A 25,273-nucleotide genomic window follows, 5' to 3' on the forward strand; every position below is an offset into this window, starting at 1 on the left:
TCAAAACTCCTGAACTGGCGAAGACTGTCAGGAGGCAGCTCGTGAATCGCCAGCCTGTAGGTCGCCGGATCGAACGGACGGACGCTAAGAGACAAGAGCTCGGCCTCGGGCTCCACATCCATCTCCGGGGGAGCCCCACCACCTAGAATGTCGTCCGCCATCCCGAAGAGAGTATGAAAATGACCAGAAAAGTGAAAACCAGGTTAGAATACGAAGAGTCAACCGAAAAGTCAACCCCAGGAGGGTGAAAAATGGCCGGAAAGGTCGAGGTGCAGAAAAGGCACAGAAATCAAGGTAAACTCGAGGGAAACAAACCTTGAGTGGTGAAAATCAAGAAAGAAATGCCGAAACAAAGTTTTGTTCGGTTCAAAACGTGCGAAGCAATGAGGTATTCGCGAATCGAACGTCGAAACGTGCTCTAAAACCGAGGAAAACATAGGAATGAAGGAAGAAAAATGACCTAGGGAGAGAGGCAAAGAAATTTCGAGCAAGAGGAAGTGAACAAAATAGGGCTAGAGGCCCTATTTTAAAAGACCCATGCCAAAATGTCCAAACTGCCCCGATTCAGGCAGATTTGGCCGGTCGGCCACACTGTTGGCTGATCGGCCAAATATTTGGCCGGTATACTTTTTTGGTGGCCGATGGATGGCCGGTGACCTCCTCCGATGGCCAGTGAACCTCCTGCACCTTTGTTTGGGTCTTTTATGTGATTTGGGGCCTCCATTGCTCAACACAGTGCAAGAGAGTGCATTTCTGAAGCTCAATCAGACTCCGTTTTGACCTTGGACCGTGTTTTCTGTGCGTAGCACTCGAATACGTGCGCGGCGTATCCTTTTTGTATCCTTTTGTCTCCTGAGAGATTCGAAAGTTGCCCCAAGTGCATACGTTACAACGCTTTGTCATAAACACGCGTTGAGTTATACGTCATTCCACTCGCATTGTCATGCGCATGCCATACTTGCATTAGTATGCATCTTCTTTATGTCACATTTTCATGCGCACTTCACATGCATTGTCATGCATTTCGAGCGACTCGTGTCGTCACACATTCGAGTTCACATGTATTGTCATGCATTTCGAGCGACTCGTGTCGCCATGCATTCAAGTTCACATGCATCGTCATGCATTTCAAGAGACGCGCGTTGTCACGCATTCAAGTTCATGTGCATTGTCATGCATATTCAAAAGACATGCGTTGTCTCACTCGTTTCATTTGCATTATCATGCCCTTTTCATTCATTTCAAAAAAAAAAACAAAAAAACAAAAGCAAAAAATACATGCATCATCATGCACTTTTCATACATTTTCGAAAAACAAAAAAAAAAAAAAAGCAAAAAATATACTGCAATGTCATGCACCATCGTATATATTACATATGTCATGCATCATTGTATATATTGCATTGTCATGCACCATTGTAAATAGTGCATATGTCATGCATCCATTGTATATATTGCATATGTCATGCATCATTGTATATATTGCATTGTCATGCATCATTGTAAATAGTGCATATGTCATGCATCATTGTATATACTGCATATGTCATGCATCCATTGTATATAGTGTATATGTCATGTATCACTGTAAATATTGCATTTACATACATTCCATTGCATATTGTAAATATTGCATTGTAGCTTGCATGCATTCATTGCATCACCTCTATCCACGACTTGCGCCTTTCCATGTTGAAGCTTGGTCTGGTATGTGCCCATAGTTTTCACGTCGAAGCACAGTTATGATATTATGTGTACGGGCCTATTCCACTGCTGGTATTGTGGTTTGAGGGTGACGGCACCATTTCTGTGTTATACGCAGTTTGTATGTGTCCATGCCTTTCCTAGGCAAGATACAGTTTGGCCGTAGGCCTTTTCCACTGCATCCATTGCATTCTCCCCAGCAGATTGCATTGTAAACAATGCATATGTCATGCATTCATTGTATATAATGCATCGTACATAGTATCCATTCATTGCATATCGTATATATTGCATTGTAGCTTGCATGCATTCATTGCATCACCTCCGTTCACGGCTTACGCCTTTCCATGTTGAAGCTTGGTCTGGTATGTGCCCATATTTTTCACGTCGAAGCACAGTTATGATATTATGTATACGCGCCTATTCCACTGCTGGTATTGTGGTTTGAGGGTGACGGCACCATTTCTGTGTTAGACGCGGTTTGTATGTGTCCATGCCTTTCCTAGGCAAGATACAGTTTGGCCGTAGGCCTTATCCATTGTATATATTACATTGTAATGTAATTTGTTGCGTCCAGCATTTAGGATCATGGTCTTTCCTCAGCAGAGCATGCCTCACTTATGTCATTTCACCCAATTACTTGTTTTCGTGTCCGTCTACATTACTCATAGTTCTGCATGTGTACGCGCCTATTCCACTGCTGGTATTGTGGTTTGAGGGTTGCGGCACCTTTTCTATTGTAGACGGATTTTGTATCTCCATCATCCTTATGACATTTGTGTGGTTTTGAACCGCTTATGGTTTGATTATGTTTCAAATGCATTGCATATCATTTGCATTGTTTTTACATTGTTTTGTAATTTTGCATATCATTTGCATATCATCGCACTGTTTGTGCACTTCTTGGTCTAAGGAGACCTTAAATCCTACATCCTCAATCGCACTGTTTTGTGCACCTTGCTCGCATTTCGCATGCATTTCAATCGCGCTATTTTGCGCATCGCGCTATCTTGTGCACATCATTCGCACTTGTAAGTGCATTGCGTTGTCACGCAACTTTCGATTGCATTGTTATGCATGTTGCTAATGATATTATAGTTAAGTTGCTTTCTTTTGTAGGCACGATATTGTATGTACGGTTCATTTGAAGCTGGCGCGACCAGACGAACTGGACAAGTATTGTATTCTCCGTGTGAAACGTAGCGAGAATTACATAATTCTCTTACATCCTTTCTGCATTGTAGTGTAGTTGGATTTATGTTTGATTGCTTAAAACTGTTGCATTTATTGTATGTATTTGCTTCGTTACAGCTTTCTTTGCATGATCATAAGTTATGCTCGGCTTCTTGCATTGTCAGTTGCATTTTGCCCCTGCCTTCGGGTGCATATCTTATCGGTAGCTTGTATGCTTCGTCTAAGTCTTCGGCCATGTCAAAAATGGGTCGTCTCTGTGCTTTGACACTCACTCCCGTCATTGTTATGACTTTCGAGTTCTGTCAAAGAGGGGCAACTGTAGACACCCCATTTTTGACCGTCCTCAAGACTTGGACGTCACCGTTTGAACACTCGGTGATCATCCATGTTTGTGTTCATCTTGAGTTCTCGGAGGTCTCGGCCACGCGCCTTGCCTCAAGATCTCTCGACTCGACTGTTTTGTGTTTGGTTTTGCACCAAACACTTGTGTTTCTGCTTTGAGGGGCAGGGAATGGCTTGTGGGCCATCCCCACACCTCACCGGCCATGGCTTGAGGCCACCGGTCATTGCTTTGTTGCCATCGGCCAGATGTTTGGTCGGTCGGCACTATTTGTGGTCGGTCGACCATGTATTTGACCAATTTGTCATTTTTGGTTGGACGACCACTGTGCATCTACTTTTGGTAGATATTTTGTGCCAGCTGTGATAGCTGGCACCCACTTTGCACTCCTTCCATACACGTGTATGGAGGGATTTCACTCTTGCTTAGCTTGTTTTGTAAGCTTTGTAAGAGTGATCCTCTATAAGAGGAGGGCTTCTCCTTCCTCCTCAAAGGTTACAAAAATATTCCAGAGGCTCTGAGATTAGGGTTAGGTCATAGTGTATCTATCTATCTCTATTTCTCCCTCTCTTTTGCCCTTTGTGTGTGTTTGTTCTTAGTTTTGCACTAAGACACCTACCATTACACTATACCTTGGTTGCTGAGGAGCCAAAGGGGTGTTCTTGAGGTTCTTGAGTGGATTCAAGCTTGAGGAAGCAGCTGGAGCTCCATCCTTGAAGGGGTCAACAAAGGTAAGAACTTTACCTTTTAATTCCCCATTTTTGCATAGTCTTTTAGCCATCCTTGCTTACTGTTTTAAGATTAGTATATAACATATAAAAGTTCTAATTTTGCTTGCTTAAAATAGTTGTTTAAGGTTACTTTAAGCTTTGGGGTTGTTTGACCCCTCTTAGGCCTTGTTTGGCCCCCATTTTGTGCATTTTTGGTGAGCTCCGAGACCACCTTGTTTAGGCCTCCTCACCACTGAAATCTTGAGGGATTTCAGTGGTGAGGATGGTGTCTTAAGGTCCTAAGAAGGAGAGGGTCGTCCCCTCTCCTTGTTGCCTTCAAAAAGTGCCATTTTAGCCTCATGTGTGAGCACCATTTTTAATCTCATGTTGGCCATGTCTTAAGTGTTATTTGTGCTCATTTTTCCATGATATAGCACAGTTTTTACTTGGTTTAGACACACCATGCATGCCTTGCATACTTGTCTTGTAATGCCATATTTCGCCTTAACATGATTTAGGCTTTGACCCTTGCTCTAGCATGATTTTGGCCAATCTTTGTGAAGCTTTTGTGTATGCTTTAGTGTGCTTTAGCTCTGTTTTTAGTTACTTTGGCCATGCTTGACTTGCTTTGTATAGCCACCTTGCATTTTGGCTTGCTAGCCTCGGGTGTGTGAGTGTTGAGCATGCATTGTTTGGCTTGTTTCAGTGATTTGGCACCACTTATAGCATCATTTCAGTCCATTTAGCATGCTCGTATGCTTGCATTTGATGTTCCTTTAATGCTTTAAGAGGGTGTTGTCCTATGCTCCTTGTTTGGACATTTGTGTATGCTTCCATGTGTAAGTCATTTAGATGCCATCTAAGTGGTTTTTGAGGTTCATTTTGATATGCTAAAACTCTGATTTTAGTTGTTTAAATCATGCCATGTTTGGTCTTGCTAAGTGTAGTTCAATGCCTTTTTGGTGAGCCTTAGGCTTTAGGCTTGGTTGCATGATATGCTTGCTTTGCTTAGTTGGTTTGGAACCTCTTATAGCATGATTTTCAGAGCTTAATATGCATGCCATTAGGCCATGTTTGTCCCTTTTAAGTGTGCTTAAAAGTTGCTTCATTATGCTTAAGTCTTGAACCATGTATCTATGCATGCTTATATGTGGATTTGCCTTCATGTACTTATCATTTTAGCCACTGTTTTGGGCTTAAAAAGTTACTCCCTCATGTTAAAATTTTGGACCATTGTGTGCATGAATGCTTGTGTATGCATTTGCCTTGCATATTGTCACATATTTGGCCCATGGCATGTTGTTGTATGTTTGAAGTTGTGTTGCATTTGGGATGCATCCCTCTTGTGGTTACTTAACATGTTGTCACATGTTTGCTTGATATGTTGTCACATATCATTTGCATGATTGTTAGCTTGCACACTTTGCCTGCTTGTTTGCTTAGGTTGTGTGCCTAGTGTACATTACTTGCTTGCATATTCATGTTGCATACTTAGCTAACATGCTTAGGTTGCATTTGGCATGCATGCCTTGTCTTTTGATCAAGTGATAGAGGTTGGGCCATATTTGTTTAGTTGGTTTGCATTTCATTTGAAATTAAAATGCGCAACTTGGCTTCTTGGGCCATCACGCATTGAAATGCGCGATTGATGGTCCGAGGGCCGAGTGCCAAGCTCCTTTGAGTCATGAATATGATAAGGAGTGTGGTTGGTGCAAACATTTGCTTGAAATGCATTGCCATGCCTTGTTTTGCCCTCTGCTGCTGTCAAAACAGGTTCTGCAGGAAGCTTTGGCAGGTCGACTACATCAAGTGCCGATCGACCAATTATGGATGGCCAATAGCTCCATAGATGGTCGATGACCACTCCCTTTGGCCGGTGACCATTTCTCATGCCGGTGGCATTCCCCAGTGTTCATGAGGTGTACCTTGGGAATTGTGCCATTTTCAGAGGAGCAAAGCAGGGAAAACAGAGGCAGCTTGTGCATGGCATTGGATTTCCAAGCGAAGCCAATCCGAGCACGCGTGCATCCCTCTTCCCGAGGCCTTTTAATGCTTTCCTTAGCTTAATTGATTTGTTAATTAATTAGGTGGCCTGTAAATTATTTAATTAGCTTGTAGGTTAATTAAAGTGTATTATTCTTTTGGTCCCTCCGAGCGAGGGCGAATTTGTAATAAGTGTGGGTGCGTGTGTGCATGTCTTCCAACCCCCACTTCTTTCTCCCTTTTACTTACCTGCTTTGATGGTTAGTATTAGGGCATGTTTAATTTAGCATACCTTATGCTATGTATGCGTGCATCATTCATCAGTCTTGCATGCACCGGGCTCGGTGCATCATGCTAACCGCATAGTATTTCAATTCCAAACTTGAATACGTGCATCGAGTTGTCGCATTTCATATGTCATCCTTAGATTAGCCGAGCCTATTCTAATGACATTCTGTATGCGATACATTAGCCATTTGTTAACTTGAACTAGGATCATGCACGATTACTAACTAGTTCGTTGCTTTGGCATGGAGTACGATATAAGTATTTATGCTTTAGCATCTCGCATGAGTGTGAATGTTAACATGGCAGCATGCTTACCATGTGGATATGTGCTTATGTGATATTATTGCCTGAATGCCTGTGGGTGAAGGTTGGATTGTTTGAGTTGGAACAACCCATTGAAATCCGTGTTTTAGCCTACTCGTGAGTAGCAGATTTCAAATCATTTCCAAACAAACGGATATGCGATGCTTTGTTCCAAATTAGGCGATCTAGTCTATACTTTTGTGTTGTGCGCATCACATAGTAAGATTAGGCTAATAATCGGAATAAGAATTCATAATATTTTCAAAACTAGATATCATGGTTAGTAGAGGCCGATCTTCGGATCTAGCGAGAGGGGGTGCTCATAGCTGACCTTCCCCAATCGTACCCAAGTTCCCGAGCTGAGGCAACTTTGGTGGTTATGGACACGTGGCCTTAGGCAATGAGTCAGGGTTTCCTAAATTTGCCAAAATAAAACATTTAGGTGGCGACTCTGTATTTGGCAAAGCAATCCATGTTTGGCACTTCTTTTCTAAAAATCTGTTTTCTCAAAACGATTTGCCGGATTTGGACTCTTTGGTTCAGATTAAGAACCGTGATGAATCGAGTCCGAACTGTGGCAGCATAGGCCCTCAGGGCGCGTCCACACATTGCCACCCGCACTGACTTTATCCGATGAGACACAACTGCCGGATGACACCCAAACAGTTGTGGAAGAGACACATGCTCATGGCGTAGATAAGACCATTGTACTTTTGTGTTGCATCTTGAGGGTTGAGTGACTGAGGACTACAATGTTTATTCTTCTTCTGGGTAGTTTTCTAGGTGTGTTTTGGCCCAAAAAATCAATTTATTAAACTTAAGCAAATGCTTTTTCTACACCTAGAAAGAAAATTTCTTGAATCCACAAAAAAATTACATTCAAGTTCAAATTATCTTTTTAAAATCAGGGTTTTGCATAGAGTTTTAGTTTGATTTCTTTTTAATTTTGTTGTATTTTTTTATTTTTTTTAAATTCAACCAAATATTGAACAATTCAAAGTGCCAAGAAGATATTCTTGTCAACAAAAGTTGGTACCCCCCTAAAAAGAAAAGTTTTTCCACAAACTTTGAAACTATGATGGCCAATAACTAACAAATCATTGTAGTGCAATAATAGTGCAATTACCATCATTAGAAAATGACTCAAGAAAATTCAGTTTACTAAAAAGTCGAAAATTTCTAAATGACAAATGTTGTTAAACCAGAATATTCTAGTGTCATGACTAAAAATTTTGATCTTAATAATGAAGCCATGTGAATGTAGAAAATATGATAAATAAATTATGATTAGTTGGGTAGTCAATTTTGGAATTAATGACAAAAAATGGACAAGAAAGTAAGAGCAGGAGGAGAAATTATAAACCCCAAGAAAATTTGCTGACAAAATTAAAAATTTAATATTAATTTTTTTCAACACAAAAGGTAGTTGGGGACCATCTCAATCAGTCTAGAAATAACTTATATCAAGCATATTACCTATGATCATTCTTCTCATAAACTTCAAAAATGGGATTTTTTTTTTTTTTTTGGAGCTTTGGGTTGATATAATCTGGATTTAATATAGGGAACTGGATCTAATCTCATCACATTAAGATACCAAGTATTCTCTTATTTGTTGTCCCGCAACCTTCACCAAAGATGTATGAACTTGTTAGAAATTAATACACCCAATCCGAATCAGAAAACTATGATATACAAATAAAAATCAAATAAGAATCTAAATATCATAAGCAGGAACTCAAAGATTTATCTCAGAATAGGACTACATTCACACAATAGCATTTTCACACTGATTTGTTGAAGAGGAAGTTGAAGTTTCAACAAGGGTAGAAGATTCCTTAAATTGTCACCATCACCCAAGGCTATTGAATTATGTGGTTTTTTATTTTTATTTTTTATAACTTGATATTCAGTCTATTAGATCGATTAATCTGAAAATCAATTTCACTGTCTTGCTGGGGGGTTTTTTTTTGGAAAATAAATTTCTGTTCGTTGAGCTTGCTGTTCTGGATACTGCTGTTGCTGTCTCGCTGTTTTGCTGGTTGTGGCTCATGCTGAGCTACAACAGCTTAAGCTCCATTGGATGCAGTAGTGGTTGTGCTGATCTTGCACTGGCCTGGGTAGATGTTTCTCATTTGGTATAATGGGTGTTGACTTTGCGGCAGATTGTTGTCTTGATTAGGGTGTATGCTTATGGTGTTGTCTACCATTGTGGTTCTTATTTTTTTGATGTTGCATGCTGCCCATATATCTGTTGCGTTGCTGCCTGCTACTGTTTTGCTCGTAGAGGGTGACTAACCTATTCTTATGGCAATGCTAGCTGTGATTTTTCTTTGTGTGTACTTGTCATTTGATTCCTTTTGGTTTGGGACTGTGTTGGATAGTGTTTAGCCCACGCCCACGACCAGCAAATTTTTTTGTATTGTTTCTTGCTTTGTAGATAGCTTTGTAGTGCCTGAGGGATGCCTCTTCCAAGCTTTTGTAAATATTTTATCGTTTTAATTTATAACTTACTTACCTAAAAAAAAATACCATTGTAAGTAATTATTGTCAATTATATGTTTGGGACACTATTTACAATTTCAAGGCCTTACACTTGTTTCCCCTTCTTGACCAGGGAAAAGTAGGTCAACTCGTGTACGTGGACCTACACTCAGAAAAGGAGTGCCAAAAAAAATTGCGAGCAAAAAAGGGGAGAAACTACATTTTTATGTCAATCGCATGTTGAATGCAATCACTGAAGGGAATGCCACCCCTGCAACAAATGAGTTGGGATTGCAGATAAGGCGGTTGTGCCCTCTCAAGGAAGTGAAGTCATGGAAGAAAATTGATTAGAGTATCAAAGATGTTGTTGTACAAGCTATGCTAGTAATTTCTGACCTTAAACTAAATGTCTTCATTACGTTAATTTGCAATTGCTGCATTTAATTTGTGTAATACTTCACACACTTATGCTTGCAGGACAAGTTTGAAATTGGTGAGGATTTTCATACTAATGAACAAGCTCAAGAGATCGTTGATACAAAAGCATATCTCTTGTACAAGGATTGGAGGTACAACCTAAAGAAACACTTCGAAAAACTTGAAAAAGAGGGTGTTGATGACCCATATAGTCATCGGCCTACAAGAGTTTGCTTGGACAACTGGAAACATATAATTGATGTGGCTTGGAAGGATGAATTTCATTTGGTAACAAACAAATATAAACGACTCTATTGCTTTAGTTGCATATTATGCATTGATATGTACTAATTCTTGAATAATTCCTTTTCTTTTCTTTTTTTTAAACTCTCAAAAGCTAGTAAAGCAAATAGGAGTTTGCTACCATACAATCATACAAGTGGATCTCGATCTTTTCCAATAGCAATGTCGATCATGGTGAGCTAAATGCATTTGAAAAATATTTCTCATCACTTATATGTGTAACCAAAAGTCATGGTTACTATTGTGATGAATTAATTTTGTTATTTGAAAGTAACAGGCAGATGAAAATAGAGAGTTGGATTTTTCGAAATTTTATTCGAAATCACACAAGTCGAAGAATACAAACGAATGGATTCATCCCAAATGTGGTCAACTACATGTAAGGATTAAACTCTTTCTCCCATGTTATAGCAACAATGGAATTTCATTAAATGATAAACTTCAAAAAAAAAAAAAAAAAAAAAAAAAAAAAAAAAAAAAAACAACAACAACAACAACAACAACAACAACAACACATAGGACCATGAAAAAACACCTCACTTAGCACATCTTTAGAATTAGGACCTGTGGCAACAGATGAAATTAGCACGCGTAAGCTGGGAATTAGAACCGAATACGCATTAAACTTAGTCGAAAAAGGGCATTCTGGGGATGAAAATTCCAAACAGCCCCCGAACCACCTTGTGGCTCCCACAGACAGCTTTCCCTTGACAAATAAGACCTGTGACAAGAGACGGAATGTAATTCGGACCCGTAGGTTGGGAGTTAGAGCCGAATATGCCTTAAACTTAGTCAAAAAATGGAGTTTCAGGGGAAAAAATTCAAAACAGCCTCTGAACCACCATATGACTCTCACAAACAGCTACCCCATGACAAATAGGATTTGTAACAATAGACGAAATGTAATTCAGACCCGTAGGTGGGGAGTTAGAGCAGAAAACGCCTTAAACTTAGTTGAAAAAGGGCATTCCGGGGAAAGAAATTCAAAACAGCCCCTGAACCACTGTGTGGCTATTATGGACAGCTTCCCATTAACAAACAGGACTTGTGACAACTGACAGAATGTAATTCGGACCCGTATGTTGGAAATTAGAGCTGAATACGCCTTACACTTAGTCAAAAAAGGGCATTTCAGGGGCAAAAATTCAAAACAGCCCCCTAACCACCGTGTGGCTCTCACAGACAGCTTCCCCATGACAGTTAGGACCTGTGACAATAGAAGGAATGTAATTCAGACCCGTAGATTGGAAGTTAGAGCCAAAAATGCCTTAAACTTAGTCGAAAAAGGGCATTTCGGGGGCAAAAATTCAAAACAGCCCCCGAACCATCGTGTGGCTGTCGCGGACAGCTTTTCCATGAAAAATAGGACTTATGACAACTGACGGAATGTAATTCGAACCCGTAGGCTGGGAGTTAGAGCCGAATACGCCTTACACTTAGTCGGCAAAGGGCGTTTTGGGGGCAAAAATTCAAAACAGCCCCCGAACCACCATATGGCTCATATAGAAAGCTTTCCCATGACAATTAGGACCCTTGACAATAGACGGAATGTAATTCAAACCCGTAGGTTGGAAGTTAAAGCCAAAAATGCCTTAAACTTAGTTAAAAAAGGGCGTTCCGAGGGAAAAAATTCAAAACAGCCCCCGAACCACCGTATGGTTGTCACAAACAGCTTCCCCTTGACAAATAGGACTTATGACAACTGACGAAATGTAATTCAGACCCGTAGGTTGGGAGTTAGAGCCGAATGTGCCTTACACTTAGTCGAAAAAGGGCGTTCCGGGCGAAAAAATTCAAAACAGCTCCCGAACCACTGTGTGGCTCTCATGGACAGCTTCCATATGACAATTAGGACTTATGACAACAAACGGAATATAATTTGAACCCGTAGGTTGGGAGTTAGAGCTGAAAATGCCTTAAACTTAGTCGAAAAAGGGAGTTTCGGGGGGTGAAAATTCAAAATAGCCCCCAAACCATCGTGTGGCTATCATAAACAACTTCCCCTTAAGAAATAGGACTTGTGACAACTGACGGAATGTAATTCGGACCCGTAGGTTGGGAGTTAGAGCCGAATACGCCTTACACTTGGTCGAAAAAGGGCGTTCCGGGGGCAAAAATTCAAAACAGCCCCCGAACCACCATGTAGGTCTCACAGAAAGCTTCTCCATGCCAAATAAAACCTATGATGACAGACGGAATGTAATTCGGACCTGTAGGTTGGGAGTTAGAGCTGAAAACGCCTTAAACTTAGTCGAAAAAAAGATTTTCGGGGGCGAAAATTCAAAACAGCTCCCAAACCACCATGTGACTCTCACGGACAGTTTTTCCATGACAATTAGGGCCTATGACAACTGATAGAATGTAATTAGGACGCGTAGGCTTGGAGTTTGAGCCGAAAATGCCTTAAACATAGTCGAAAAAGGGTGTTCCGGGGGCGAAAATTCAAAACTACCCCCGAACCACCGTGTGGCTCTCACGGACAGCTTTCCCATGGCAATTATGACCTATGACAATAGACGAAATGTAATTAGGACCCGTGGGCTTGGAGTTTGAGCCGAAAACACCTTAAACTTAGTTGAAAAAGGCGTTACAGGGGCAAAAATTCAAAACAACTCCCAAACCACCATGCGGCTCTCACGAACAGCTTCCTGTGACAAATTGGACCTATGACAATAGACGAAATGTAATTTGGACCTGTAGGTTGGGAGTTAGAGCCGAAAACGCCTTACACTTAGTCGAAAAAGGGGGTTTCCGGGGGCAAAAATTCAAAACAGCCCCCTCAACATCGTCTGTGTAACAGACAGCTTCCCTATGACAATTAGGACTTGTGACAATAGACAGAATGTAATTCTGACCCATAGGTTTAGTGCTAGAGCTGAAAACGCCTTAAACTTATTCGAAAAATGGCGTTCTAGGGTCGAAAATTCAACACAGTGCCCACAGTATGGCTGTCACGAACAGCTTCCTCGTGACAAATAGGACCTGTGACAACAGACGAAATTTTTTTCGGACTTGTAGATTGGGAGTTAGAGCCAAAAATGCCTTACACTTAGTCGAAAAATGAGTAACACTTAGTTTAAATAGCAACAACTTTATGAAAATAACATCCACATATTCTAATAATTGCCTTTGTATATTTATAGGACGAAAAAATTACATAATAGATTGTTTGTGTCGTTGGTTGGAATAAATATTGCATGATACATATATATATGTTTTTATTTCCAAGAAGACATTTTTAGATTGTTCTACCTTAAATGCATGTTACAACTTTTTTCCTATGGCTAACTGAATTGATATTTTGTAACCAAGTCTAATGTTTTTTTTTTTTTTTTAGATGTTGCGTGGACTTGTGTATAATCCATTTTGGTGTATGGAGAAGAAATTTCACTTTTGTCTAGAACTAATACTTTTGTCGTCCTCGGCTTTTGTGTAGTTCAGTATTACTGATACAGAAAATTTTTGGCAACCAACTAATAATTACTAGCATGATACGTAGATCACCTTATGTCGTGGTACACATATGACCATTTGTTGTCGTACATACATATGACCTTTTGTCGTGGTACATATATAAGCTTTTGTTATGGTTTATAGAAAAACTTTTGTCGTGGTACAAATTACGATGGTCATTTGCACCATCTCAAATGGTCATTTCGCATGGTAATAAATGAATTTTTTGTACACGGAGGGCTTTGATTTTTGTATAATTCTATATTTTGTATGGAATTATTATTTTAGTTTGGACAATAGTTGGTTTGTATGGATTTTGACATTTAAAGTTATTTATTTTTTGTATACGGATGTAGATTGTGGAATGATTGATGGTATATATGTATCATTTTGTTTATATACGTATTACAGGTTGCATGGAATATAGACAGGTTGTGGAGAAATTATAATTTTGTGATAAAAACATATTATCATGGAAAATAGTTTGGGCGACTAAAAGTTTTGTAGGAAAAAAACAAAAAAAAAAATCAAAAATCAAACATTTGGCAACTAAAAGTTTTGTAGGCAAAAGAAAAGCAAACATTTGGCGACTAAAAGTTTTGTAGCCAAAAGAAAATCAAAAATTTGGCAACTAAAATATTTCGTAGCTAAAAACAAAAGTTGAAGAATAAAAACACTTTTGCTAACTAAAAAGTAAGTAGCGAAAAATGTGTGACTTTAAACGACCAAATGTTTAGTAACCAAAACAAAAACTATTTGCCGACTAAAATTTTAGTAGCCAAAAACATAACACTTTAGGCGACTAAACCTTTAGTAGCCAAAAAAATTTGACTTTAGGCGACTAAAATGTTAGTAGCCAAAATACAAGTATTTACTTTAGGCGACTAATATATTTAGTAGCTAAAATATTTTTTCGCGACTAAATGTTTAGTCGTTAACAATAACTGAAGCATTTGGCAACAAAAAAAAATTGGTCGCCAAAAATGTGCTATTTAATTTTATTTCCAGCCTTTTGGCGACAAAAAATTTAGTTGGAAATTTAATACATTTGGCGACTAAAGTAATTTTAGTCGCCAATTACCTTTCCTGACAATTCTTCCGCGACTAACGCTGTGATCAAACAATTTAGTCGCTAAGAGCCTTTGGTGACTAAAAATTGACTTTTGGCGACTAAAAAAGTGAAAATTCTTGTAGTGTCTTGAATATCTTTAGATTTAAACCACTAAGTAAAAGAGAAAAAATAAAAAAATATATATATAAATTCTAGACAGAAAACATGAAGTTCCATCTCCAAATGCCAATCGTTTTCATCTTTGCATAGGCATGGGTTATACTCCATAAATTCAAAAGTCACAACTTTTAATTTAAAAGTTTCACCACTTGGTTTAAAATCACAACTCACATCTCTTTGTTAAATCACAACAGGAGTTAGGATGGGATTCAAGGTCCTATTTGGTACTGGAGTGCATTTAGTTTATAATCGCTTTTATAGTCCTTCAAAAGCTTTAAGGTGTTTAATGCATCTTTAAACGCTTTCATGTTTAAGCACATACTAGTTAAACAATAACTATTGTGAAAGTACATTAGTGCAACAATCAACCGTGCCAAATCTTTTTACAACATTTTCTTTTCCGCTAGTTTAATTTAAAAATGCATTATATTAAAAGTCACTATACCTCCAAACTCAACCTAAGTTTGCTTTTAATTGCATGACATGCTCGATGCAAGCTTTTGCCATCTAACTGAAGTAATGTCATATCTTTCCCTATTAGATCATAAGAACTGGTATCTCTCATGGTTAATGTCAAACCACACATGTGATGCCAACTTTAGAAAGGTTACATACCTTGTAATTTTCACTCGAATTTTACTTTGGTCTTGTATTTTTTTAATTGTAACAAATAAGTTCTCAAACTTCAAATCTTGTTTTTATTTAATTTTTTCTTTACTCATTATTAAAAGAATAATGCTTGGGACCCCCTTTTGGGGGTCACCCCCTCACCCCCTTTGTCACGTGGCGAGTGGTGATTGGAGGAGTATAAAAAAAAAGAAAAAGAAAAAGAAAAAGTAACCAATGAGAGAGAGAGAGGGGGTCAAAGGGGGTGGGAGGAAAAGGGGGGATGAATCATTGTTGAAAAATAATGTGAAAAAATAAATCAACCACACAAATTTTTTTACGTGGTTCCGTCGATGTAAAGTATGTCCATAGGACCGTAATCTGATCTCACTATCAATCAAGAGTTTACAAATTATTACAAACGAGATTCAAAGGTCTCACAATCACCCTTAAATAAATTTTAAATTATCAAAAAGAGATAACTCACCAACTAGACGTAACAAATTATATTCAAACAAGCTATTGAAAACCCAAGACAATAAATCCAAATTAGTCGCCACTGAAGTAGCCAGATATATACCCAAACAGTGCTTCGAAGCAGCCAGAAACCGAAAACTGAGAAGACTTTGAAGCACCAGCCAAAAGCAGCAATAAGAAGAGCACTAAGGTTTTAAAAACACACACAGCACTATTCACCAAATGAACCCACCGAAATTGTATATTGACAGCACTATACAAATAACAATACAGAGGTTATATTTGTCTGATTAATTTTATTTTTTATTTGGTTGATATATTTAATAAATCTTATAATATAAACGATTCACATCATCAAAATATGATCGGAATAAACCTTACAAGGTGTGACAGCACAGGTACTGTCACAGCACCCACCCTTCCACCATGTGAGATGCAGAGAGAAAGTGCATTCTTTACTCTCTGTTTATTTGGGGAAAAAAAAAGATTTTCAATTGTTTTTTTATTTGTAGAAAATGTTGTTTTTCTATATTTGGTGGTGGTGGTGGTGGTGGTGGTGGTGGAGGAATGAAGGTGAAGGTGGTAGCAAGGTGGTGGGGTGGCAATGGAAGTGATAGCGACGATGATGGTGGTGGTGGTTGTGGTGATGGCGGTGTGGTGGTGGAGGTGAGACTGACGGCGGTAGTGTGGTGATATTAATAAAATTTTAGTCTGAAAAATATTTGTTACCTTTTAAAAGTGAAACATTTCATGCCCAAATAAGCTTGGTTTTTCTTGATCATGAAAAATATTTTTCGTCGACTTTCGTTTTTCATTATATCAAACGCTAGAAAATACGGACTAAACAAAAGGGTGGAACCCAAAATCTTCAATATGAGAAACAGGGTGGAACCCAAAATCTTCAATATGAGAAACATCTTTACTACTTGAGCAGCATATAACATATTTATTTTTAAATCAAAATTAAAATTTATATTTCACAGATTTAACAGCACACTCATCGATCAACACACAACCCACTAATATATATGTACATATACATTCTAACCTTGGATACTGTATCTTCAACTTCCTAGCATTACGTAATACATCAGCTTGACCGAAATTCGCCATGACTTCAAAAGATGTGCCGCTTAAATCAAATTAAAATGCACCGCATCTACAACACACAAATCAAAGATAACTACAGTTACTGATGAATTTCATGAACATGCTGGATTTGATATGCATGCCACCCAAAGATATTTTGAAAACCATATATGCTTATTAGATAGCTTCAATTAATGTATGAAAACAATGAAAACAATGAAAACACTTCTACTTTTTCTCAATTTTAATGGGGAAGGATTTTCTTTCATCCACTATTTTACTAGAGGGTTGTTTTACTAGAGGGCTGTTTGTTGGGATTTATAGAGCCACCACATGTCTTATTTTGATATATAATTTTAAAAAATTAGATTTATTCGATATTCATAATTATATGTTTTCATTCATTTGTTCAAAGAAAATGAATAATAAGTATAATTTTGAAATTATCCATTCATTTTTTTTAAAGAGCAATATGAAAAAAAAATTATATGGATAAAAATATCGCATCAATCTAAATTTTATCGTGCATGATCTACACAAAAAAATCATAAAATTATATGATTCAGATCACTGAAATGAGACTTATAATGTATCTAACGAACGAATTATCACACTTGTATTTCAACAGTAAATTAGATAGAACTCCTTTTCTTCAAATTTTAAGAGATGTCTATATAATTTACTCTAAATTGTACAACCAAACACATATTTGTTTTATTCATTATTTGAGAAGAGGGGTAGAGGGGAATATAGGTGTTTGGTTGTAGAGTGTGAGCTATCTAATATTGTTTAATATAGTGTGAATAAGAAAATATGGGTTTAGTTGTATGATTTAAATTTTCTAAATTCTTAAATTACTATTTTTACACGTTAGATTAATTTTCACTATTACTGATTTGTAGAGATTGTCTTCAATTAGAATATATGAACAAAAATAAGAAGCAATAGGGACCAAATAGATGCATCTATTAATTTAGGAATGAAGTAAAAAATGTGACTATAGTTTAGGGTATAAAAAAAATATGACAATTTAAAAGAAAAAAATCATTAAATACAACAAAATAAGAAAATGTACTGAATTTTTGTAATATTTTTTATTATTTGGTGAATTTTTAAAGTTTTTATTCTCATAAATATTACTCTTTTTAAGTGTATATAGATTAGGTGTGTATAAGAAATAAAATAATATTCGTAAAATATTAAAAAAATCACTAAAAAGGAAAAGCAAAAAAAAACCTCAAATTTCTGAAAAATAAATTAAACCAAACAAGGTAAATATAATTTTTTTTATCTATATAAATAATGAATACTGATGCAAATAAGCTAAGTATAACACCCACGGTGATTAGGAGAGGTTGGTGTAAATTTACCTAGCCAAGCACTCATTCTTTTATTTATTATTTGAAATAGAGAGAAATATGGGTGCTTGGTTGTTGAGGGTAAGTTATCTAATATTGTGTTTGTAAGAAAATAGATGTTTAGTTATACAATTTAAGTTGTCAAAATTGTAAAATTATTTTTCCAACCATTAGATTAGATTTTTCTCATTAATGATTTGGATAGATTGTCTAAATCAGACCATAAGAACTAAAATCATATGCAATTAATAATTTAAGAATGAAGTAGAAAAAGTGACCATATTTTAGGGTATAAAAGTAAATTTTCAAAAAAAAAAAAAAAGACTACTAAAAAAGTGCCCAAGTCTCACAAGTTATACCTCTTTCAATTGCAGCCATTAGAGTCAATAGCAAACCTTTTTTTCACTACTCATTTATTACTTCCATGATTTTATTTATTTATTTATTATTTTTCGCAAGATGATTTCCAATCAGCTGCTTTGTATAAACATCAAAGGAAATAAAATAGATTTATTTTGTATGATACAATTAAAGTGCTAAGAAACTAAAAAAAGACTAGATAGCAACCATAACCAAGCTATAGCTTTTCATGATCAAGCGAAAGACTGCAAAAATTGATTGTAAATACTTACCAAAGGACACCACTTGCATTGGCTAATTTCACCTTGCTCTATTCCTGTGAGAATGCTTTTAAAATCTCTTTCCGCTTTTGTTTCGTTCACCTTCAATGATCCTCACAAGCCATTGAGGTTTTCCTCTAGAGAACATAAGATATCCCATAAAAAATCCCCATACCAGCCCACATCCATAACCCGGCAATATGACATACCAATTGAATCCACTTGAAGTATTGTCTTCTTGTTGAAACATCAAGGGTGGTGGTTGTGGTGTCCTTGGATTGCATGTATTTAACAATGGAGGTCCACATAATGCCAAGTTGCCAATGTAGGAATCATTTAAAAATGTATCAAATTGGTTGCCTTGTGGTATCGGTCCTACTAGTTGATTCTGAGAAAGGTTCAAGACTTCAAGGGATATCAAATTCCTTAGTTGTTGAGGGATCTTTCCAGTGAGTTTGTTGGAAGAGAGATCTAACCATTCGAGCGTTGTCGAATTAGCAAGAGATGCTGGTATATGACCTGTAAGGTTGTTGTGGGATAAGTTGAGCCCTCGGATTGAATTTAGCCTTCCAATGATCTCTGGAATCTCACCTTCGAAATTGTTTTTCGATAAATCAATTGCAGTGAAAATGGTTAGGACTTTTACCATTTCTATGGTTGATCCTTTGATTACTATAGTCAAACTATAGTAATATGTGAAACTGCGACTCATACTTAAGTATTGCAATTTAAAACTGGCTTCGTCAACACTCATCATAGCATTGAAATTCTTGAAATATTTTTTTGGCAATAGACCAGTAAAATAATTGTCAGACAAATCCATAACTCGCAAGTTAAGGAAGGGAAACTTGGCTTTTGAAGTTGGCATGGGCCCATGGAATTTGTTAGATCTCAAAATTAGAACTTGCAACGATTGTAGTTTTTCCAGCCAATGTGGAAAATTGTCAGAGAACTTGTTACATCCAAGATCTAGCACTTCTAGCATTTTGCAATTGACTAAAGATTTTGGTACTGCCCCCTCAAATCCATTTCCATTAAGGTTGATAGTTTCGAAGAAATTTTCCTTTACAAATGTATTAGGAATGGTGCCAGAAAAATTATTCTTCCGCAGATCGAGCACAAAGAAATATGTGCTGAAATTTCCTAAACATTGTGGAATAGAACCATTAAAGCTATTATTAGACAGGACAAGAATTTCAAGGGAAACTGCATGACAGAGCATGTCTAGCTAACCACTGAAGTTATTTGATGAAAGAATGAGACTAGTAAGGTTCACGAGTTTGAAGGTTGAACTTGGAAACCTACCATGTAGGCTGTTATTGCTCAAATCAACAACACTTAAATGAGAGGATTTGAACTCTTTTACATGGCCAGTCAATTTGTTATTGCTGATTTTGAAGTATTCCAATGCTGGTAAGCTGAAAACCCAAGACGGAATTGTACCGTTGATTAAGTTATCCTCTAAACTTAACGACGTTAGATTTGGAAGTCCAATTATTTGTGATGGAAGAGGTCCCGTTAGCTGAGTATTTGACAAATCTAACACAATAAGTGATGTTAGGTTTGCACCCAATGATGGGAATGAACAGCCGAAGTTATTTGGACCAATATATAAATATAGAAGACTTTTTACATTAGGTAAAAAATCTGCGATTTTACCTTCAAAATTATTACCCCCAACTCGCAAGTAGACAAGATTTCCAAGGTTTGAAAGTGAAGATGGAAGCATGCCAGTGAAATTGTTATCGTCGATGCCTAAAGCAATCATTTCCGTAAGGTTTCCGAGCGACGTAGGGATGGATCCATAAAATTCACAACCAAAGGCACCCAACATTTTCAAGGACTTCAAATTCCCAATTGAGTCAGGTAGTTCTCCAGAGAAATTAGTGTATTGAAGCTCCAAGTCCTGGAGAGGACTGCTCGAGTTTATAAACTTGGGAAAATAACCGGTGAGAGCAAGATTATAGACTATACGCAGCTTATTCAGATATGGTAAATGGAAAATTCCGTCAGGAAATTTTCCAAGCAATCCACACGAACGAAGATTGAGAAGTGTTAAAGAAGTTAGATTGAGCAAGGAATTCGAAACCACTGAAGATATGTTTACATCCATAAGATTAAGTTCTCTTACCTTGGTTAAGTTTTGAACAAGTAATTCAAATCCAGGTTCTTCCAACCTCAAACCATCATTGTCAGAGAGATCAAGCGAGACCAATTTGCTCAGAAAGGAGACTTCTATAGGGACTTTGCCAGAAAAGACAGAGCCAGAGAGGTTGAGGTGTGTCAGTCTGGTGAATCGACTAAATTCAGATGAGATTGGAGACATACCAAAGTAATTGAAAGCAAGGTTGAGGCTTTGGAGGTGAGGAAAGTAGTAGAAGATGGTGGTATTGGGGTGGATGGTGCCGTTGAGCCAGCTGCAACTGAGGTCGAGGCCAATTACTTGACTTGTGTTGTTGTCACACTCGACCCCATCCCATGAGCAACAATCAGAACCCTCCTTCCACGACTCCATCTTCGGGTAAGAAAGGATTCCGGCAGAATCACACCTACCGTAGTCAGCATATTTATAGAAGGAAAATTGTTGCTTAAATTGGAGCAATGCAGAGGTCTATTGTTGAGTGCAGAGTTGGGCATGCAAACAAGTAATCTGGAAGAAACAAAGAAACAAAAAGAGGTGAAAGAGTTGATTGTTAGAGACCATCTTTGCTCCTAGATTCAAAAACAAAGGTTGTATTGTAATGCTTGCTGACTATTAACTGGGGAGAGGCCAAATGCTTTATAGGCAAATGTAGGTGCAATGCAAAGCCTACAAACAAAAGTAGAGTGACTTTGACGAATTTGGATCCTCGGCCGCCCTTTTGGGCAGCCGTTCCCAGCAGCCCCCAAAACGACGTCGTTTTGGGGGCTTTTTCGTTTTTTTTTTTTTTTTTGTCGCAGAACCAGAGCACAGAGGGGAGGGGAGGGGAGGGGAGAGCACAGAGCAGAGGGGAGGGGAGGGGAGGGGAGGGGAGCTCGCCGTCGCAGGTCCGGATTCGCCGTCGCAGGTCGTGGAGCTCGCCGTCGCAGGTCGTGGAGCTCGCCAGCCGTCCGATCGTCGCCCGATCTGCCGTCGCCTCCGCCTCCGCCTCCTCCTCCTCCTCCCCCGGTGATTATGGCCCCCTCCAGTCCGGTGCTCCCTCTTCTTCTCCCTTCCTCTCTCTCTCCTTCCCCTCCCCTCCCCCTCTCTCTCTCCCTCCCCTCCCTCTGGTTCGGCTTTGCAACGAGGAAGAAGAAGAAAAAAAAAAAAAAAATCAAAATAACCCCCAAAACGACATCGTTTTGGGGGGCTGCTGGCTCGGCCGCCGGAAAGGGCGGCCGAGGATCCGGACTCGACTTTGACTAGTCATCAGTCTTCATTGATGTCTACATAGCTGGACCCCATAACGTGTGATGAGTGAAAAAGGAAGACTTGACTTCATAAATGTTGATCATAATCAACCGCTTAAAATGCCATAGTGTATATACTTAAAAAGATAATACATAACATAATTATAATGTTTTGTAATAAATACAGTAACATGTTATGACTTTTATCATTGAATTGATTCGTAACATTTCTTATCCCAAATAATTTGTAACATTTATATTATACTATTCATAATATAACAATAATAACATGTAATTTTAACTTTCTGATGTATTCGTACATTTGTTTATTCATAATTTTTAGACAAAATGATATAAGAGAAAAAAAAATTATGCGATTTTTACTCACCACAAATTATGCGATTATGCGATTTGTTTACTTTTGTTTACTCACCACAAATTATGCGATTTTTACTTAAAAAATCATAATTTTATTATGACAACAAGGTGGGTGCATACTTATTTTCTTAAAAATTGTGTGAATTAGAAACAACTTTTTTAAATAATGATCACTATATATCACTGGTTCTATGAAAAATGTTTGAGAGCACTAAAAAGGGATCACTAGAGGAATCACTAATGATGTGGCAGTGGGCCCCGCCCACTTTCTATGCCTTGTTTTTATTTTTTTATTATTTTTTTTGCCATTCCCAATATATTAGTGCTATTAGTGATGTAGTTTTTAGTGGTCTAAATCATTGTTGATTGCTTAAATACAATAGTAGGTGTTTGAGGTTTGTTTATTTGGTGGCTATGTTTTTGGTTTATTTTCATTTTTATTGAATATTTTTTAAAAAAAAAATTTAAAATTTTAAGTTTCTAAATATAACTTGATAAGATGAATCACAAAATTTAAAAATAATTTTAAAAAGTCTAGGAAAGAGAAAAATAACCCCCCCCCCAAAAAAAAGACTTTTTGGCTGATTTTTGGCATTATCATTATTTTGGAATTTTTCAAAAAAATTATTTTTTAGATTCGTCTATACAAGACAACCAAAATGAAAAAATTTTGACATAATTTTGGAAAAAAATTAGGACCAATTACACTAACAGTCCCTATAGTTTGGGGCTTGTATCACTTTGATCCCTGATTTTTTAATTATGATACATTTAATATTGAATTTTGAATCTCGTTCCAAATAAGGACAATTGAAGACATTTTTACTCCATTTCAAGGCAAAGTCATCAATTTGATGAAATATAAACTAGTTTAATAAAAAAAATGTCAAAAATTTATTTTAAAACTTTTAAAAATTATTTTTACTCACCAAAGATAAAATTATATAAAAATAATAAATCTTTTACATTTTTTTTTTTTTTTTACCAAATTAATTTTTAGCATGTGTTTGGATGATGATCATGTAACGAGTGGTTGTTTTTGTTGATGTGTTTGGATGGTTATCATGTAATAAATAGTTGTATTTGTTGTTAATAGATATTTTTGGATGGTTATTAGATTTTTAATGTATAATCGACATGTTTAATATATGAAATGTTTTTAATTTTGAATTTTTTTTATTTAATGGATTGGTTTAATAATGACATCAAAGTTGTCGCTATATTTGATTTTTGAAAAAATAAAACTAATTTAATGAAAATAAATATCAAAAAAAAATATTTTAAAAAATAATTTCTACTCCCCCAAAAGATAAAATTATATAAAAATGTTTATTTTATTTTTTTCAACAATTTAACTTTTAGTTTCTTAAAAAAAAATTCTGAAAATAGATTTTGAAAACCAAACTAAACAGATCTTTATAACCAAAAAAGTTCCAACATTATTCATTAAAAAAAATCTATTATATTACAAACAACATAAAAGTTAACCAATACAAAATAAGTTGTATGACGACTTTGTCCTTTAAATTGAGTAACAATATTTGGAACAAGGTTTAAAATTCAACGTCAAATATATCACAATTGAAAAGTCAAAGGCCCAAATAACACAAATTCCAAACTATAAGGATTGTTAGTGTAATTCGTCCCAAAAGTTATTAAAGACCAAAAAAATGGGAGAAAAAATGTGAGGCTTTTTTATGGCAACCTCATCCTTAAAAAGACAAACACCAAGACCTAAAAAATTCTATAATACACACTCATTTTTCGATATGTAACTTATGCCTAGTCATAACTTTTGTGATTTTTTATTTTGATCTGTTGTGGTGTTAGCTATAACGTAGTTATAACTCATTGTGGTGTTAGTCTCTCTTTTTTTTTTTTTGGTTATTACTAAAGAATTTTTTTTGTTATACCTCAAGTGATTTTGATTATAATCTTTGGTTATAATTCATTGTGATATTAGTTATGACATATTATGGTTATTATTTTGGTTACAATCGAAGATGTGTTTTCCTATACCTCAAGTAGCATTTGGTTATGACTTATTATTATTTTTAATTATGACTTAAAATGATTTTATTATGACATTTGTAATGTAGAATAACCCCAGGGGAAATTCTATAGTACCCACCCATATGCATCTTGTTACACATTTTTGTGGTGTATGTTATAATATAATTTTTAAGTAGAGTTGCGACAATTTGTGATTCAGAAATGAAGTTATGTATTTTATGATAGTTACTGGTAATGCTATACATTTTTTTTATCTAAACATTTCTTGACAAACAAATATGTAATATTATCACAAAAATATGCAACATTATCATGAAATTCGTAATATCATTTCTGAACTACAAATTGTAGTTACTCTACTAAAAAATTACATAACATAACCATAAAAATATATAACATATATCACAAAAATACGTAACAATAATGCGTATACTATATATAGCATGCATTAAGTGAGCGATGACTGGTAAAAGACAAGCTCGAGCGGAAAAATCCTCTCTAGTCCACTTTTTACGTTGGTAGATGTTTGGATATGTGAGATGTTAACGGGATCAAATTTTGGTGATTTGCATTATTTAATTTGCATGTGTTAATTTAAAAAATTAAATTAAATTAATAATTGACCACATGACTTTACAATAGTTATTTTCAAAAATAATTGCCATAAACATTTATTTTCTTAAAACAAATATGATAAAATTATTTAGATATAATTATCAAAAAAAAATTTTTTTTTTTCCGTAAAGCATTTGACATCCCATAATGTGAATAATGGAAAAAGCAAAATGCCTTATACCCAATATGCAAAATGTTATGCTGTGCACTCCTTTAGAGGTGCGTACCATATGCACCCTACTATAAAATGTGTAATTTTATTTTAAAATTTTGTAACATTAATTATAAAATATATAATCTTGTCACAAATTAGCGTAACAAAAAATATCGTAACCAAG

At 36.4% G+C, this 25,273-nt stretch overlaps 2 protein-coding genes across 3 annotated transcripts; both read right to left on the reverse strand.

Moving 5' to 3' along the window:
* Nucleotides 1-15,366: 15,366 nt before the first annotated feature.
* Nucleotides 15,367-19,782, reverse strand: LOC114297631 (receptor-like protein 33). 2 transcript variants are annotated; one of them, XM_082924988.1, is made up of 3 exons: nt 18,573-19,782; nt 16,542-16,652; nt 15,367-15,746 (listed from the first exon to the last, which is right to left on the reverse strand). In XM_082924988.1, the coding sequence occupies exon 1, from the start codon at nt 19,780-19,782 to the stop codon at nt 18,631-18,633; it is 1,152 nt and encodes a 383-aa protein (XP_082781114.1). In that variant the 3' UTR covers nt 15,367-15,746; nt 16,542-16,652; nt 18,573-18,630. The 2 variants fall into 2 exon arrangements, with proteins under 2 accessions (XP_082781114.1, XP_082781113.1); XM_082924987.1 differs by lacking the exon at nt 15,367-15,746 and having other exon boundaries at nt 16,394-16,652.
* On the reverse strand, nt 18,404-21,075 carry LOC145788753 (uncharacterized). Its single transcript, XM_082924989.1, has 2 exons — nt 20,692-21,075; nt 18,404-20,466 (listed from the first exon to the last, which is right to left on the reverse strand). The coding sequence occupies exons 1-2, from the start codon at nt 21,073-21,075 to the stop codon at nt 19,789-19,791; spliced, it is 1,062 nt and encodes a 353-aa protein (XP_082781115.1). The 3' UTR covers nt 18,404-19,788.
* Nucleotides 21,076-25,273: the final 4,198 nt, after the last annotated feature.

The sequence above is a fragment of the Camellia sinensis genome, chromosome 4 (assembly GCF_055761805.1).
Source record: "Camellia sinensis isolate YWXY chromosome 4, ASM5576180v1, whole genome shotgun sequence".
Lineage (NCBI taxonomy): Eukaryota > Viridiplantae > Streptophyta > Magnoliopsida > Ericales > Theaceae > Camellia > Camellia sinensis.

What these genes read in the sequence shown, in the direction of transcription:
- LOC114297631 (XM_082924988.1), bottom strand. Translation starts at nt 19,782, where the DNA reads ATGCTCTGTCATGCAGTTTCCCTTGAAATTCTTGTCCTGTCTAATAAT.
- LOC145788753 (XM_082924989.1), bottom strand. Translation starts at nt 21,075, where the DNA reads ATGGAGTCGTGGAAGGAGGGTTCTGATTGTTGCTCATGGGATGGGGTC. An exon ending in TTGTTCAAAACTTAACCAAG is followed by an intron (nt 20,467 to 20,691) that starts GTAAGAGAACTT and finishes AGTCCTCTCCAG; the next exon opens with GACTTGGAGCTTCAATACAC.